Source organism: Ranitomeya imitator, chromosome 3 (assembly GCF_032444005.1).
Source record: "Ranitomeya imitator isolate aRanImi1 chromosome 3, aRanImi1.pri, whole genome shotgun sequence".
Taxonomy (NCBI): Eukaryota; Metazoa; Chordata; class Amphibia; order Anura; family Dendrobatidae; genus Ranitomeya; species Ranitomeya imitator.
Genome location: NC_091284.1, coordinates 225,609,382 through 225,627,944, shown reverse-complemented (window position 1 = coordinate 225,627,944; position 18,563 = coordinate 225,609,382). Strand labels below are relative to the sequence as shown.

The following is an 18,563-nucleotide window of genomic DNA, read 5'->3' as shown; positions in this document are numbered from 1 at the left end:
AGCTGTGTGTGACATCCTGTTCCCACAGCTGCCCTACTATGCAGTGAAGGTTTAGACATTTAAAAGTTTTACCAAGAGAAAAAGTTTCGTAAAAGGTAGAAGTTTCCCAGCCATCATGTCTACAAGGAATCGGTCTCTTCGGATTTGTGACAATTCTATTATTATTAATCTATTGTAAAAATTGTAAGTACCCTGAATGGTGAGATAGGCTTTAGCAAAGTCCTGATCCAATTCGGTTTTAGCCACACAGGTGTAGGCGCCTTGGTCCTTCTCAGCTACCCCAAAGATAATGAGAGCATCATCTTCTTTCTTCATTCTGTAATAAAAAAAAAATCACAAAATAAGCAATAAAAAAATACCCCATATGCCTTTTGTAATTGCATACTTGAGTTCCACAAGTTATGCTCAGACGTACCTGCTGCTGATGTACAGATGACTATCATCCTTCATCCATGTTACTGTTAATCTTAGTGACGGATCACTCCTCACTCGACAGTCCAGCCGTACTGAGGAGCCCCGCCTAGCTATCTGATCTTCAGGACCCTTAATAATACGAGTAGGCTCTGTAAAGAGAAAAGATGGAAACATGACAACATTTTATCCAAATCCACTTTATCCTTATTATGCATTGAAAAATATCAATACTCAGACTAATAAGGCTGAAAAGTCACAATGTGCTATGCAAATTAGTATTCGTTGTCACACAGCTCTCCAAAAACAGCTGAAGAAACTGGATTAGCTGCGGATGCTTATTCATTTTAGGGGTAATTGCATTTGATTTCAGGACGTTGAATTCTTAAACTGGATAGTAAAAGCACTTTGCATCATTTTTGCGTCAAGTTGTATTCAGTTTTAACCTCTTCACCCCCTTAGCCTGTTTTCACCTTCATGACCAGGCCAAATTTTCCAATTCTGACCACTGTCACTTTATGTGGTAATAACTCTGGAACGCTTCAACAGATCCCACTGATTCTGAGACTGATTTTTCGTGACATGTTGTACTTACCGTAAAAAACCTCTAAGGCTACGTTCACACTAGCGTTCGGCTAGTGTGCGTCGCGCTAGCGTCGGGCGACGCAGCGGCGACGCACGCGTCATGCGCCCCTATGTTTAACATGGGGGACGCATGCGTTTTTGCTTGTTGCGTTTTCCGACACGTGCGTCTTTTTTGACGCTAGCGTCGGACCAAGAAAACGCAACAAGTTGCATTTTTCTTGCGTCCGATTTTCGTCAAAAAACGACGCACGCGTCGAAAAACGCAGCGTTTTTCGGTGCGTTGTGCGTCGCCGACGCAGCGGCGCACAACGCTAGTGTGAACGTAGCCTTAGTGACTGACCCAATTTTTTAAAATCTGACCAGTGTCACTTTATGTGGTAATAACTCTGGAATTCTTCAAGAAATCCCAGTGATTTTGAGACTTTTTTCGTGGCACATTATACATTTATAATAATGGTAAATTTAGGTCGATATGTTTTGTGTTTATTTATAAAAAATATCAAAAATTTGACAAAAATGTAAAAAAAAAAAATTTGCAATTTTCAAACTTTGAATGATTATCCCTTTAATCCAGATAGTTATGCCACAGATAAACATTAATAAATAAAATTTCCCTCATGTCTGCTTTACATCGGCACCATTTGTAAAATTTTATTTTATTTTGTTTGCACTTTAGGAGGTTTAAAAATGTAGCAATAATTTTTCATTTTTTCAAGGAACTGTAAAAAATTAATTGTCTTAGAGACCTATCCAGGTTTGAAGTGACTTTGAGGGTTCTATATATTGGAAAACCTTCAAAAGTGATACCATTTTAAAAACAGCACCCCTCGACACACTGAAAACTGGCATCAGGTAGTTTATTAACCCTTCAGGTGATTTTCAGGAATTAATGTAAAGTGGCATGACAGAAATGAAAAATTTTATTTTTACCACCTAAATGTCGCTAACTTCTGAACAGGCCACTGTAGCCGTCAAACTCTAAGGTCGCTATTTGGCTGTAAATTGCCATGGCAAATATCAGGACAACACAATCATGATCTCTGGATGCCGATGAGATTAAATAGGAAGCCCCCACACTCTGTTAACCATTTATATGATGTAATCACTTTTGACAGTAGCATCTAAGGGGTTAAACAGCAAGTTGTCAGCTATATGGGGATACGGTCCTCATATCTCAGGCCAGTAAAGAGACGTATTGGCGGTCATTAAGAGGTTAATGATGATTTTTAAATTTATATGATACGGCTTGCGTTTATTTGTGAAAAAACTTGGAAATTTGGAAAAAATGTAGAAAATGTAGCAATTTTCAAACTTTTAATTTTATGCCCTTAAATCAGAGTTAACAAAATAGTTAATAAATAACATTTCCCACATCATTTTTTTGTTAGGAAGCTAGAAGGGTTAAAATTTGACCAGCGATTTATCATTTTTCCAACAAAATTTATAAAACCATTTTTTTTAAGGGACCACAGCTCATTTGAAGTATGGTAACTTTGAGGGGCTTATCTGACAGAATATACCCAAAAGTGCTCAAAACAACATTTAAGAAATTTATTAACCCTTCAGGTGCTTCACAGGAATTAATGGAATGAGGAAGGAAAAATGCACGCCAATAGGTCAATATGTGGGAAAAAAGTACTGTTTGGGCGCATGGCAGGGCTCGGAAGGCAAGGAGCACCACTTAACTTTTCAAACGGAAAATTGGCTGGAATAAACAGTTGATACCATGTCGCATTTGAAGAGTCTCTGATGTGACTAAACAGTGAAAACTTCACTACTAGTGACCCCATTTTTGAAACTAGACCCTCTCAAGGAATGTATCTAGATGTGTGGTGAGCACCTTGAATTCCCAAGTGCTTCACATAAGTTAATAATGTTGAGCTGTGAAAATTTATAAAAAAACAAAAATATATATCATTTTACCCACAAAAATGTTCTTTTAGCTTCAATTTTTTTTTTATTTTCACAAGGGTAACAGGAGCAATTGCACCATACAATTTAGTTACATAGTTACATAGTTATTAAGGTTGAAGGAAGACTATATGTCCATCTAGTTCAACCCATAGCCTAACCTAACATGCCCTAACATGTTGATCCAGAGGAAGGCAAAAAAAACCCCATGTGCAAAGAGTAAGCTCCACATTGGGGAAAAAAAATTCCTTCCCGACTCCACATACGGCAATCAGACTAGTTCCCTGGATCAACGCCCTATCAAGGAATCTAGTGTATATACCCTGTAACATTATACTTTTCCAGAAAGGTATCCAGTCCCCTCTTAAATTTAAGTAATGAATCACTCATTACAACATCACACGGCAGAGAGTTCCATAGTCTCACTGCTCTTACAGTAAAGAATCCGCGTCTGTTATTATGCTTAAACCTTTTTTCCTCCAACCGCAGAGGATGCCCCCTTGTCCCTGTTTCAGGTCTATGATTAAAAAGATCATCAGAAAGGTCTTTGTACTGTCCCCTCATATATTTATACATTAAAATAAGATCACCCCTTAGTCTTCGTTTTTCCAAACTAAATAGCCCCAAGTGTAATAACCTATCTTGGTATTGCAGACCCCCCAGTCCTCTAATAACCTTGGTCGCTCTTCTCTGCACCCGCTCCAGTTCAGCTATGTCTTTCTTATACACCGGAGACCAGAACTGTGCACAGTATTCTAAGTGTGGTCGAACTAGTGACTTGTATAGAGGTAAAATTATATTCTCCTCATGAGCATCTATGCCTCTTTTAATGCATCCCATTATTTTATTTGCCTTTGTAGCAGCTGCCTGACACTGGCCACTGAATTTAAGTTTGTCATCCACCCATACACCCAGGTCTTTTTCATTGACGGTTTTGCCCAGAGCTTTAGAATTAAGCACATAATTATACATCTTATTACTTCTACCCAAGTGCATGACCTTACATTTATCCCCATTAAAGCTCATTTGCCATTTACCAGCCCAAGGTTCTAGTTTACATAAATCATCCTGTAATATAAAATTGTCCTCCTCTGTATTGATTACCCTGCAGAGTTTAGTGTCATCTGCAAATATTGAAATTCTACTCTGAATGCCCCCTACAAGGTCATTAATAAATATGTTAAAAAGAAGAGGGCCCAATACTGACCCCTGTGGTACCCCACTGCTAACCGCTACCCAGTCCGAGTGTGCTCCATTAATAACCACCCTTTGTTTCCTATCCCTGAGCCAGCTCTCAACCCACTTGCAGATATTTTCCCCTATCCCCATTATTCTCATTTTATGTATCAACCTTTTGTGTGGCACCGTATCAAAAGCTTTTGAAAAGTCCATATACACTACATCCACTGGGTTCCCTTGGTCCAATCCGGAACTTACCTCTTCATAGAAACTGATCAAATTAGTCTGACATGAACGGTCCCTAGTAAACCCGTGCTGATACTGGGTCATGAGGTTATTCCTCTTCAGATACTCCAGCATAGCGTCCCTTAGAATGCCCTCCAGGATTTTACCCACAGTAGAGGTCAAGCTTACTGGCCTATAGTTTCCGAGTTCAGTTTTTGTTCCCTTTTTGAATATTGGCACCACATTTGCTATACGCCAGTCCTGTGGCACAGACCCTGTTATTATGGAGTCTTTAAAGATTAAAAATAATGGTCTATCAATGACTGTACTTAATTCCTGCAGTACTCGAGGGTGTATCCCATCCGGGCCCAGAGATTTGTCAATTTTAGTGATTTTTAGACGCCTTCGCACTTCCTGCTGGGTTAAGCAGGTGACATTTAATTGGGAATTTTTATCACTAGACATTTTGTCTGCCATGGGATTTTCTTGTGTAAATACTGATGAAAAAAAGTCATTTAGCATATTGGCTTTTTCCTCATCCTCATCCACCATCTCACCCAGACTATTTTTAAGGGGGCCAACACTATCATTTTTTAGTTTCTTACTATTTATGTAGTTAAAGAATATTTTAGGATTATTTTTACTCTCTCTGGCAATGAGTCTCTCTGTCTCAATCTTTGCTGCCTTGATTTGCTTTTTACAGAATTTATTAAATTTTCTGTATTTATTTAATGCCTCCTCACTACCTACTTCCTTTAATTCTCTAAATGCTTTCTTTTTGTCCCTTATTGCGCCCCTTACAGCTCTATTTAGCCATATTGGTTTCCTCCTATTTCTAATATGTTTATTCCCATACGGTATATACTGTGCACAGGTCCTATCCAGGATGCTAATAAACGTCTCCCATTTTCTCTGTGTATTTTTGTGTCTCAGGATATCGTCCCAGTTAATTGCACCAAGATCCTCTCTCATCCGTTGGAAATTTGCCCTCCTGAAGTTTAGTGTCCTTGTAACCCCTCTACTACACATCTTTTTAAAGGATACATGAAAACTTATTATTTTGTGTTCGCTATTTCCCAAGTAACCCCCAACCCTTATATTTGATATGCGGTCTGGCCTGTTGGTTAATATTAGGTCTAGCAGTGCCCCCCTTCTTGTTGGGTCCTGAACCAGTTGTGAAAGGTAATTGTCTCTCAGAATTGTCAAAAACCGATTACCTTTGCTGGAACTGCAGGTTTCTGTTCCCCAATCTATTTCAGGGTAGTTGAAGTCCCCCATAATAATGACTTCTCCTTGAGTCGCAGCTTCATCTATTTGTTTTACGAGGATATTCTCCATTGCTTCCATTATTTTTGGAGATTTATAACAAACCCCTATCAGTAATTTATTATTTTTTCCCCCTCCCCTTATCTCCACCCACAGGGATTCTACATTTTCATTAAATTCACCTATATTATCGCGCAGGATGGGTTTTAAGGATGATTTTACATATAGACACACCCCTCCCCCTCGCTTATCTGTACGGTCATTTCTGAACAGGCTATAGCCCTGCAAGTTAACAGCCCAGTCATGGCTCTCATCCAGCCACGTTTCAGATATCCCCACCATGTCATAATTATGCTCCAACAACATTAGTTCTAATTCGTCCATTTTGTTGGCGAGGCTTCTGGCATTAGTATACATGCACTTTATGTTCCTCTCTGTGCAGTTTCTCCTGAGTACACCTATACCACATATGTGGTGGAATACTATTTTTGAGGCACAGTGCAAGCTCAGAAGGGAAGAGGCGCCATATTGGAGTTCAGATTTTTTTCAGATTCAGAATGGTTTGACGATGTCATGTCACATAGGTGGAGCCCCGAAATGCCAGAACAGCAGAGCACTGACAAGCAGATAAGTCACGTCATTTTACAAATTACACCTCTCAATGAATTCATCAAGGGGTGCAGTGAGCGTGTTGACACATGTGCCTCACACAAATTTTTAACATTGGGCGGTGAAGAAATAATTACATTTTTTTTTCAGCTAAATTGTTTTATACCCCATTTTTTTTATTTTCAAAAGGGAAAATAGGAAAAAATTGACCTCTTAGTTTGTTGTGAAATTTCCCTTACATGTAATCAGGAACTACTTTTGAGTGCAAAACTCAGAAGGGGAGGAGCGCCATAATTTAGTAAAGATTTTATTGTAATGGTTTGCGTGTGCCATGATCTATTGGGAGAACCCCTGAGGTGCCAGAACAGTAGAACCCATAAGTGACCCCATTTTATAAACTACACCTCTCAATGAATTAATCTAAGGGTGCACTGGTCACATTGACAGAATTTGATACCATTGGGCAGTGAAGAAAAAGTAATTACATTTTTTACCAGAAAAATGTTGTTTTAGCCCTAGATTTTACATTTTCACGAGGTAAAATGGGTAAAAATGGCACCAAAATGTGTCACACAAATTCTGCTGAACATGGAATTACTGCATATGTGGCTATAAAGTAGTAATAATAATCTCTATTTATATTATTATTATTTATTATTATTATAGCGCCATTTTTTCCATGGCGCTTTACATGTGAGGAGGGGTGTACATAATAAAACAAGTACAATAATCTTGAACAATACAAGTCACAACTGGTACAGGAGGAGAGAGGACCCTGCCTGCGAGGGCTCACAATCTACAAGGGATGGGTGAGGATACAGTAGGCGAGGGAAGAGCTGGTCGTGCAGCGGTTTGGTCAATCGGTGGTTACTGCAGGTTGTAGGCTTGTCGGAAGAGGTAGGTCTTCAGGTTCTTTTTGAAGGTTTCGATGGTAGGCGAGAGTCTGATATGTTGTGGTAGAGAGTTTCAGAGTAGGGGGGATGCACGAGAGAAATCTTGTATGCGATTGTGGGATTGTGCGATTATATAGCGCCAACATATTCCGCAGTGCTTTACAATTCAACAGTTCATATACAAGTCATAAGTAACAGCACTGCTTAGTCACATGGGGAGACAAGGAAGGGACAGAGCGCTATTTGGCTCCTGGGGCACATTTTTTTTAGAATAGTTTACAGACGCCATATACAGAGCCCCAAGTGACCCCATTTTTAATATTATACCCCTTTGGGAATTTATGTACAAGGGAAGTGATGATTTTGACTCCATGGCTGTTTTCCAGAAACAAGCATCAGTGGATGTGGGCGAGTGAAAATTGCAAATCTACTATTGTAGTGCCCGTACATTGTAGTGCCCAGTACGTTGTAGTGCCCAGTACGATATACACAGAGTGCTTTTGGAGACATGCATCTGTAAATTAAGCAGGCTCTCATTGCTACATAAATGCCAAACATGTTGGCGATAAGTGTGGTTTAGGCACACTGTGGGGCTCAAAAGGGAGGAGGGCATTTGGATTTGGGAGTGTAGAATTCGCTGGATATCTTTTGGGGGGCTAAGGGCCATAATGCTTTTCCAGAGCCTTTGCACTACCAGTAAAGTGGGAGCCCCCTATATTTCCGTTAACAGATAACGGCTCTGAGTGAGGACTTGCTTTTTCCCTGGATTGAGGTAAAGTTTTTATTGGGAACATTATACATAACGTTTGTGATCACATTTAATCTCCAAGGGGGAATTTTGTTTGAATCATGTATTTCAGAGATTTACATGGAAACCCCGGAGTAAGCGCTCAGTGTAGAGCGCAGGAAAAATGAGAGCCAAGCCTTACTGCAATCATTTGGAGGCAGAATGAACAAATCAACATCAGGTGAAGAATTATTTTTATTTCTTTTTTATGCTGTTCCTTGTGCGGTATAAGTGATTAGACGATTTTATTCTTCAGACCGCTGCATTACAGCGGTACTAGATTAATGTTGTTTTTTGTTTGGCTGCTATCACACAGAGCTATAATTTTTCCATATTTCTACCAACAGTCATGTGGGGGCTTGTTTTTTTTGCAGGACCATTTGATGTTTTTATTGGTGCCATTTTCGAGCACATGACATTTTTTGATAGTTCAGGATTTGTTTATTGATTTTTTTTTCATGACATTCACCATGTGGTAAAAAAGAAAAGACAGCTTTATTTTTCAGGTCAGTACCATTATAGCGATACCACATTTATATAATTCTTTTATGTTTTGGTGCTTTCACACAATAAAAATTATTTGACAGATAAAAATAATTATTTTTGCATTGCTTTATTCTGAGAGCAATAACTTTTTTATTTTTCCACTAATGGAGCTGTATTGCCGCTTGTTTTTTGTGTGACAAGATGACATTTTCAGGGATACCATTTTTATTTACATTCATCTTTTTGATTAAGTTTTATTCCAATTTTTGCTCGGCGGTATGATAAAACAGTTTTAGGTTTCGTTTTTTATTTATTTTTTTTAGCTGTGTTCACTGAAGGGGTTAACTAGTGGGACAGTATTATAGGTTGGGTTGTTCCGGACGCAGTCATACCAAATATGTGTACTTTTTTGTTTATTTCTTTTCAGGTACAATATACACACGTGGTCAAAATTGTTGGTACCCCTCGTTTAATGACAGAAAAACCCACAATGGTCACAGAAATAACTTGAATCTGACAAAAGTAATAAGAAATAAAAGATTTATGAAAATGAACAAATGAAAGTCAGACATTGCTTTTCAACCATGCTTCCATAGAATGAAAAAAAAAATAAAACTCATGAAATAGGCCTGGACAGAAATGATGGTACCCCTGAAAATAATGTGACAAAAGAAGCAGGTTAAATCAAGTTGTGTCCACTAGCTAGCATCACAGGTGTCTACAATCTTGGAATCAGTGAGTGGGCCTGTATATAGGGCTACAGATACTCACTGTGCTGTTTGGTGCCATGGTGTGTATCACACTCAACATGGACCAGAGGAAACGAAGGAAAGAGTGGTCTCAGGAGATTAGAAAGAAGATGATAGACAAACATGTTAAAAGTTAAAAGACCATCTCCAAGCAGCTTGATGTTCCTGTGACTACAGTTGCACATATTATTCAGAAATTTAAGATCCATGTGACTGTAGCCAACCTCCCTGGACGTGGCCACAAGAGGAAAATTGATGACAAACCAAAGAGACAGATAGTACGAATGGTAACAAAAGAGTGCAGAAAAACTTCTATACAGATTAAAGGTGAACTTCAAGCTCAAGGAACATCAGTGTCAGATCACACCATCCGTACTAGCCAAAATGGACACCATTGCTGAAAAAAAATCATAAAAAAGCCAGACTATAATTTGCCAAACTACATGTAGACAAACCACCAAGCTTTTGGGAGAATGTCCTGTGGACAGATGAGACAAAAATCGAACTTTTTGGCAAGGCACATCAGCTCTATGCTGACAGAGGGAAAAATTAAGCATATCAAGAAAAGAACACTGTCTGTTGTGAATTCTGTGGTCGAGCTCCCTCCTGTGGTCACAAGTGGTACTTCGGCTGATTCTGTCTATGGGCTTCCGTTGGTGGATGTAAGTGGTACTGCGGCTTCTGAGTTTCCTTCCTCAGGTGATGAGGTTAAGTCGTTAGGTGCTGCTCTATTTAACTCCACCTAGTGCTTTGATCCTGGCCTCCAGTCAATGTTCTAGTATTGGTCTTGCTTCCTCCTGGATCGTTCCTGTGGCCTGTTTGCCCAGCATAAGCTAAGTTCTGCTTGTGTTACTTTTGTTTGCTATATTTTCTGTCCAGCTTGCTATATTGGTTTTTCTTGCTTGCTGGAAGCTCTGAGACGCAGAGGGAGCACCTCCGTACCGTTAGTCGGTGCGGAGGGTCTTTTTGCCCCTCTGCGTGGTTGTTTGTAGGTTTTTGTGTTGACCGCAAAGCTATCTTTACTATCCTTGGTCTATTCAGTAAGTCGGGCCTCACTTTGCTAAATCTGTTTCATCTCTGTGTTTGTATTTTCATCTTAACTCACAGTCATTATATGTGGGGGGCTGCCTTTTCCTTTGGGGAATTTCTCTGAGGCAAGGTAGGCTTATTTTTCTATGTTCAGGGCTAGTTAGTTTCTCAGGCTGTGCCGAGTTGCATAGGGAGCGTTAGGCGCAATCCACGGCTACCTCTAGTGTGGTGTGATAGGATTAGGGATTGCGGTCAGCAGAGTTCCCACATCTCAGAGCTCGTCCTATGTTTTTTGGTTATTGTCAGGTCACTTTGTGTGCTCTGAACTTCAAGGTCCATTGTGGTTCTGAATTACCTATTCATAACAACTGTCCCTATAGTGAAACATGGAGGAGGCTCTGTTATGTTATGCTTTGCTGCATCTGGCACAGGGCGTCTAGAATCTGTGCAGGGTACAATGAAATTTCAAGACTAGCAAGGGATTTTAGAGAGAAATGTACTGCCCAGTGTCAGAAAGCTTGGTCTCAATCACAGGTCATGGATCTTGCAACAGGATAATGACCCAAAACACACAGCTAAAAACATCCAAGAATGGTTAAGAGGAAAACATTGGACTATTCTGAATTGGCCTTCTGTGAGCCCTGACTTAAAATCCTATTGAACATCTTTGGAAAGAGCTGAATCATGCCGTCTGCAAAAGGCAACCTTCAAACACGAGACAACTGAAGCAGTTTGCTCTTGAGGAGTGGGCCAAAATACCTCTTGAGAGGTGCAGAAGTCTCATTGACAGTTACAGGAATCGTTTTATTGCAGTGATTGCCTCAAAAGGTTGTGCAACAAAATATTAAGTTAAGGGTAACATAATTTCTGTCCAGGCCTATTTCAAGAGTTTTATTTATTTTTTTATTCTGTGGAAGCATGGTTGAAAAGTAACGTCTGACTTTCATTTGCTCATTTTCATAGATCTTTTATTTATTATTACTTTTGTCAGATTCAAGTTATTTCTGTGACCATTGTGGGTTTTTCTGTCATTAAACACGAGGGGTACCAACAATTTTGATCACGTGTGTGTGTGTGTGTGTGTGTGTGTGCATATACAGTACAGACCAAAAGTTTGGACACCTTCTCATTTAAAGATTTCTCTGTATTTTCATGATTATGAGAATTGTACATTCACACTGAAGGCATCAAAACCATGAATTAACACATGTGAAATTATGTACTTAACAAAAAGGTGTGAAACAACTGAAAATATGTCTTATATTCTAGGTTCTTCAAAGTAGCCATCTTTTGCTTTGATGACTGCTTTGCTCATCAGAGTTTTCAGCTCTTTCCACAGATTCTCGATTGGATTGAGGTCTGGACTTTGACTTGGCTATTCTAACACATGGATACGCTTATTTGTGAACCATTCCGTTGTAGATTTTGCTTTATGTTTGGGATCATTGTCTTGTTGGAAGACAAATCTCCGCCCCAGTCTCGGTCTTTTGCAGACTCTAACAGGTTTTCCCATCAGTTTTAACCATCTTCCCTGTCCCTGCTGAAGAAAAGCAGGCCCAAACCATGTTGCTGCCACCACCATGTTTGACAGTGGGGATGGTGTGTTCAGGGTGATGAGCTGTGTTACCTTTACGCCAAACATATAGTTTGGCATTGATGCCAAAAAGTTCGATTTTGGTTTCATCTGACCAGAGCACCTTCTTTCACATGTTTGGTGCGTCTCCCAGGTGGCTTGTTGCAAACTTTAAACAACACTTTTTATGGATATCTTTGAGAAATGGCTTTCTTCTTGCCATTCTTCCATAAAGGCCAGATTTGTGCAGTGTACGACTGATTGCTGTCCTATGGACAGACTGTCCCACCTCAGCTGTAGATCTCTGCAGTTCATCCAAGTGATCATGGGCCTCTTGGCTTAATCTCTGATCAGTCTTCTCCTTGCTTGAGATGAAAGTTTAGAGGGACGGCCGGGTCTTGGTAGATTTGCAGTGGTATGATACTCCTTCCATTTCAATATGATCGCTTGAAAAGTTCTCCTTGGGATGTTTAAAGTTTTGGAAATCATTTTGTATCCAAATCCGGCTTTAAACTTCTCCACAACAGTATCACGGACCTGCCTGATGGTCTTCATGATGCTCTCTGTGCTTCAAACAGAACCCTGAGACCATCACAGAGCAGGTGCATTTATACGGAGACTTGATTACACACAGGTGGATTATATTTATCATCATTAGGCATTTAGGACAACATTGGATCAATCAGAGATCCACAATGAACTTCTGGAGTGAGTTTGCTGCACTGAAAGTAAAGGGGCCGAATAATATTGCACGCCCCACTTTTCAGTTTTTGAATTTCCACAAAAAGTTAAAATAACCAGTAAATTTCATTCAACTTCACAATTGTGTTCCACTTGTTGATTCCGCACCAAAAATTTACATTTGGTATCTTTGTGTGAAGCATGATATGTGGGAAAAGGTTAAAAAGTTCCAGTGGGCCGAATACTTTCGCAAAGCCACTGTATGTATATGTGTACATATATATATACATACATACATATATATGTGTATATATATATATATATATATATATATATATATATATATATATGTATATATATATATATATATATATACATACATACATACCACACACAGGGTGGGCCATTTCTATGGATACACCTAAATAAAATGGAAATGGTTGGCGATCTCAACTTCCTGTTTGTGGCACATTAGTATATGGGAGGGGGAAAACTTTTCAAGATGGGTGGTGACCATGGCGGTCATTTTAAAGACGGCCATTTTGGATCCAACCTTATAAATGGCCCACCCAGGTGTATCCATATAAATGGCCCACCATATTCAGTATAATATATAACAAAATAGTTCTTGTAATGATGACAAAACTATGACATTGGATCACCATTGCAACGATCGGCCCCCTCGCGATGACGTTTCGGGGGCACCTATCGGAGGGCAGAGGGAGCCCCCTCTCACTGCCTTCTAAATGCTACAATCAATATTGATTTCAGCATTTAGAGGGTTAAACTGCCATGTCATGTCAGCTGAGCGCCCAGCTGCAATTGAGCATGCACAGCTCCTGTGTGCACAAAATCGTCTGGAAGTATCCATACATTTAAAGTCAGTAAGCATATCCCAACCTGGGCGCATGTAAACATCTAAGGTCGTGAAGGAAAAACAGACACTTCAACATGAGGCAAATATATGCAAGAGAAGACGACAAGGAATGCTAGCTCTGCCTATTGGAAATGGCAATCCTGAAAGTCAATGTCAAGCCTTTTAACAGGTAGTTTCAAACATCATGGAGAGCTAACCACAGATTAGGATTTGGATGTAGGCCTGCACAAATCCTCCTGTCTCCTCATGTTGTCCCACACAGACTGGATGATGTCGAGATCAGGGTTTTGTTGGGCCATATCATCACTTCAAGGACTTTTTGCTTTTTTTAAGCGGCAAATAGCTCTTAATGACACTGGCTATATATTTGGGCTTGTTGTCCTGCTGCAGAATATTTGGAGCCATTCAGACACCTCCCTGGTTACATGATGGATAAGTATCTGCCTGTATTTCTCAGGATTGAGGAACACCATTAATCCTGACCAAATCCTCAAGTCCATTTCCTGACATGCAGCTCCAAACTTGCAAGGAACCTCCAGATGTTTCACTGTTGTCTGCAGGCACTCATGATCGTACCACTCTCCAGATCTTCAGCTCACAAAATTCCTTCGGTTATAGACAAATATTTCACATTTTAACTCATCAGTCCAGAGCAGCTGCTGCCATTTTGCTGCCCCTCAGTTCTTATGTTTTAATGCAAAGTTAAAGTGGTTCTCCAACAATGAGCTAAAATGGCGTCCTTGGTGTAATTTAAGATGCAGCCCGCCCTAGTCATGTGACAGTACAGTCTGCAGACTGAAGACATACAGCTTAAAGTGATTCTCCGAGAATTGGATAAAATGGCGTCCTGATATAATTCAAACTGTAGCCTGACCTAGTCACGTGTCAGCATGGGCTACAGATATATATCTACTGAAGATATACAGCTCCTGAGATACATATGTCAACAGACAAGAGCTGTATATCTCAGTCAGATGGAAGTAGTGCTGTCATAAGTGAAAAAAATATGTTTTAACCTCCATTATGCTTGGTGAGGAGACTTCAAGCTTCATCCTCCTTCTCCTTTGTCAGTCTCACAGCTTTGTAATCGTGCACAATGGCTAACTGCGCACAACAGGAAATCAAATAAACATTGAAGAGGATGAAGCTGGAGATAACCTTCTTTATTATCATCAAGGAATAGATATATTTCTTCACAAATCATAGCCGTGCTCCTGGCTACTGACTGAGGTATGTGTCATAGAGCTCTCCTCAGTTGACACATATCTCGGGAGCTTTCTTGGCCTTGTTTCCATGTGAAAGGTAAGACTTTAGGCCATAGTTCTTCCATAAAGACCACTTCTGGACAGACTTTTCAAAGCAGTAGATGTGTGTAGCTATGTCCTGAGCTGATGGAACTGAGAGAATCTTCTGATAATGAAGGGTTGTCAGCATTATGTGTCTTTTAACAACTGCGTCTGCAGTCCTCAATACTGAGAAATACAGCCAGATACTGATCCAATATGCAATACCAACAGGAATTCATGTGATGGACTCCAAGTTTATTCAGCAACAGGACAACGACCCAAACATACAGCCAATGTCATTAAGAACTATTTTCAGCATAAAGAACAACATAGAGTCCTTCTTGGAAGGACTCTTGGAAGTGATAATATGGCTCCTACAAAGCCCTGATTTCAACATCAATGAGTCTTGCTGGAATTACATGAAGAGGGAGAAGGATTTTGTCAAGCCTACATCCACAGAAGATCTGTGGGTATTTCTCCAAGATGTTACTCTTAAGACGGTGTGCAAGTGTACCTAAAAAAAAAATGATTCTGCTTTGAAAGTAAAGGGTGGCCACACCAAATATATACTTGATTTTGTTTTCTCTTTTGTTCATTCACTTCGTTATTTGATAAAAATAAACTATTAACATTTCCAGTTTTGAAAGCATTTACGTATACTTTTCAGCATTTTTATCCACATCATGCTACAACCTTTGCACAGTATTATATATCAGAAGAATTTCCTGGTACATACAACGAATATGAAAGGCCTAATTGGTTTAAACAAATCAAATAAGAGAAAACTGACATAATATACACAAGTACAGTAACAAGAGATAAGACATTTTTGCAATTCTACCTTTCACCTCCAGCCGCACAGTATTTTCAGCATTTCCAAGGATGTTGGTAGCAACACAGGTGTATTTGCCTTGATCCTCCTTCCTTACAACACTAATCTCTAGGGTACCATTCTCATGAACTCGGTAATTTCCTCCATCCAGGTTACTTCCCTGTCCGTTCTTAAACCTGCACATGTGAAGGTATAGCAATGTCAAACAAATTGGTAATGCACCTTGAACTATATTAACATTATTACAATGAATTCTCACCATCGAAGTGTAGGAATAGGAGAGCCAAAAAACGGACAGTCTAGTTGAGTCCTGTTGTACTCAATAACTCTTATTAGTTGATTGCGAGGGCCCAGAACTCGTGATGGCACATCTACAGTGAGAATATACAGTGCATACATCAGACATTAGTACTAAATAGCCCATCAATGCAGAAACAACACGGTTACATCTTTACTATATATAACTAGATACAATATAACTTATGATAATATACTGATAATTATGGTAAAAGACATACAGTGGGTACGGAAAGTATTCAGACCCCTTTAAATTTGTTTCATTGCAACCATTTGGTAAATTCAAAAAAGTTCATTTTTTTCTCATGAATGTACACTCTGCACCCAGTCATGACTGAAAAAAAACAGAAATGTAGAAATTTTTGCAAATGTATTAAAAAAGAAAAACCTGAAATATCACATGGTCATAAGTATTCAGAGCCTTTGCTAAGTATTGAGTATTTGAGCTAGTACAGCCATGAGTCTTCTTGGGAATGATGCAACAAGTTTTTCACACCTGCATTTGGGGATCCTCTGCCATTCTTCCTTGCAGATCCTCTCCAGTTCCATCAGGTTGGATGGTGAACGTTGGTGGACAGCCATTTTCAGGTCTCTCCAGAAATGCTCAATTGGGTTTAGGTCATGGCTCTGGCTGGGCCAGTCAAGAATGGTCACAGAGTTGTTCTGAAGCCACTTCTTCGTTATTTTAGATGTGTGCTTAGGGTCATTGTCTTGTTGGAAGGTGAATCTGAGGTCCAGAGCGCTCTGGAAGAGGTTTTCATCCAGGATATCTCTGTACTTGGCCGCATTCATGTTTCCTTCGATGACAACCAGTTGTCCTGTCCCTGCAGCATAAAAACACCCCCATAGCATGATGCTGCCACCACCATGTTTCACTGTTGGGATTGTATTGGGCAGGTGATGAACAGTGCCTGGTTTTCTCCACACATACCACTTAGAATTATCACCAAAAAGATCTCTCTTTGTCTCATCAGACCAGAGAATCTTATTTCTCATAGTCTGGGAGTCCTTCATGTGTTTTTTGGCAAACTATGCGGGCTTTCATATGTCTTGAACTGAGGAGAGGCTTCCGTCGGGCCACTCTGCCAAAAAAGGCCCCACTGGTGGAGAGCTTCAGTGATAGTTGACTTTGTGGAACTTTCTCCCATCTCCCTACTGCATCTCTGGAGCTCAGCCACAGTGATCTTGGTGTTCTTCTTTACCTCTCTCACCAAGGCTCTTCTCCCACGACTGCTCAGTTTGGCTGGATGGTCAAGTCTAGCAAGACTTCTGGTGGTCCCAAACCTCTTCCATTTAAGGATTATGGTGACCACTGTGCTCTTAGGAACCTTGAGTACTGCAGATATTCTGTTGTAACCTTGGCCGGATCTGTGCCTTGCCACGATTCTGTCTCTGAGTTCCTTGGCCAGTTCCTTTGACCTCATGATTCTCATTTGGTTTGACATAGACAGGTGTGTGCCTTTTCAAATCAAGTCCTATAAGTTTAATTAAACACAGTTGGCCTGCAATGAAGGAGTAGAACCATCTCCAGGAGGATCACAAGGAAATGGACAGCATGTGACTTACTGAAATATGAGTGTCTGAGCAAAGGGTCTGAATACTTATGACCATGTGATATTTCACTTTTTCTTTTTTTATTAAATTTGCAAAAATGTCTACATTTCTGTTTTTTTCAGTCAAGATGGGGTGCAGAGTGTACATTAATGTGAAAAAAAGAACTTTCTTGAATTTGCTAAATGGCTGCAATTAAACAAAGAGTGAAAAATTTAAAGGGGTCTGAATACTTTCTGCACCCACTGTATAATACATTTCCCAGAGTAATCCTTGTAGTATAATGCACAGCTCATAGTCCTCCATAAAGTATAAAGTATAATGTACAACCCATAGTCCCCCATAAAGTATAATGCACACTTCAGTCATCCATAAAGAATAATGCACCCCAATAGCCATACATGTAGCATAATGTACAGTTCATAGACATCCAAATAGTATAATGCATAGCCCATAGTCACCAATGTAGTATAATGCACAGCCAATAGTCCTCCATAAAGTATAATGCACAGCGCATGGTCACACATGTAATAGTATGGCCATTTATTTAAATAAATACATCTAGTGAGGAGCGAATATACTCGTTACTCGAGATTTCCTGAGCATGCTCGGGGGTCCTCCGAGTATTTTTTAGTGCTCGGAGATTTAGTTTTCCTCACCTCAGCTGAATGATTTTCATCTGTTAGCCAGCTTGATTACATGTGGGGATTCCCTAGCAACCAGGCAACCCCCACATGTACTTATGCTGGCTAACAGATGTAAATCATTCAGCTGCGGTGATGAAAACTAAATCTCCGAGCACTAAAAAATACTCGGAGGACACCCGAGCGTGCTTGGGAAATCTCGAGTAACGAGTATATTGGCTCATCACTACTCACATCCCATCCGCTCCCCTTCTTTTGTAAAGCTTACAGCTGACTTCACCATGTTACGGATGCGCATGACGTCACTGCCATGCGCCCCCGGTCACATGTATGCCGATGTCAGTAGCTGGCCTCTGACTGGCTAGCAGTGTGGGTGGGTCTGTGCGGTGCAATACACTTCAGCTGGATGTGAGTCAGGGCCCAGTTGTAGCTGCAGTCGTTATGCCCCTGAATAGGTGCCAAATCATCAAGACTGATGTTTGATGAATCAGCCAAGCAATTCCAGATGAATGTAGTAATATTTTTATCCCCATGATGTATGCCTAGATGATACTAGCGCTAAAGGTAAACCAAGGCGTACAGTAGGTATCATACACTGCCCAACACAGTACAGGCCCTGATGCTCAATGCGTCTTCCAGAGACAGAATACAGAGTAGTTTTACAGAAATGTAACTTAAAAGACTGAGCCTAA

The 18,563-nt window shown here is 40.0% G+C and overlaps 1 protein-coding gene across 9 annotated transcripts in view; it reads right to left on the bottom strand.

The window, feature by feature from the left end:
* NFASC (neurofascin) overlaps positions 1 to 18,563 on the bottom strand; it is a 199,383-nt gene that overhangs the window by 48,779 nt on the left and 132,041 nt on the right. For all 9 annotated transcript variants that reach the window (XM_069756196.1, XM_069756200.1, XM_069756199.1 and 6 more), the window contains 4 exons: positions 15,639 to 15,750; positions 15,389 to 15,555; positions 416 to 563; positions 192 to 316 (listed from right to left, as the gene is read on the bottom strand). In XM_069756196.1, coding sequence (XP_069612297.1) covers positions 192 to 316; positions 416 to 563; positions 15,389 to 15,555; positions 15,639 to 15,750 — 552 coding nt within the window. The remainder of the gene's footprint in view (positions 1 to 191; positions 317 to 415; positions 564 to 15,388; positions 15,556 to 15,638; positions 15,751 to 18,563) is intronic.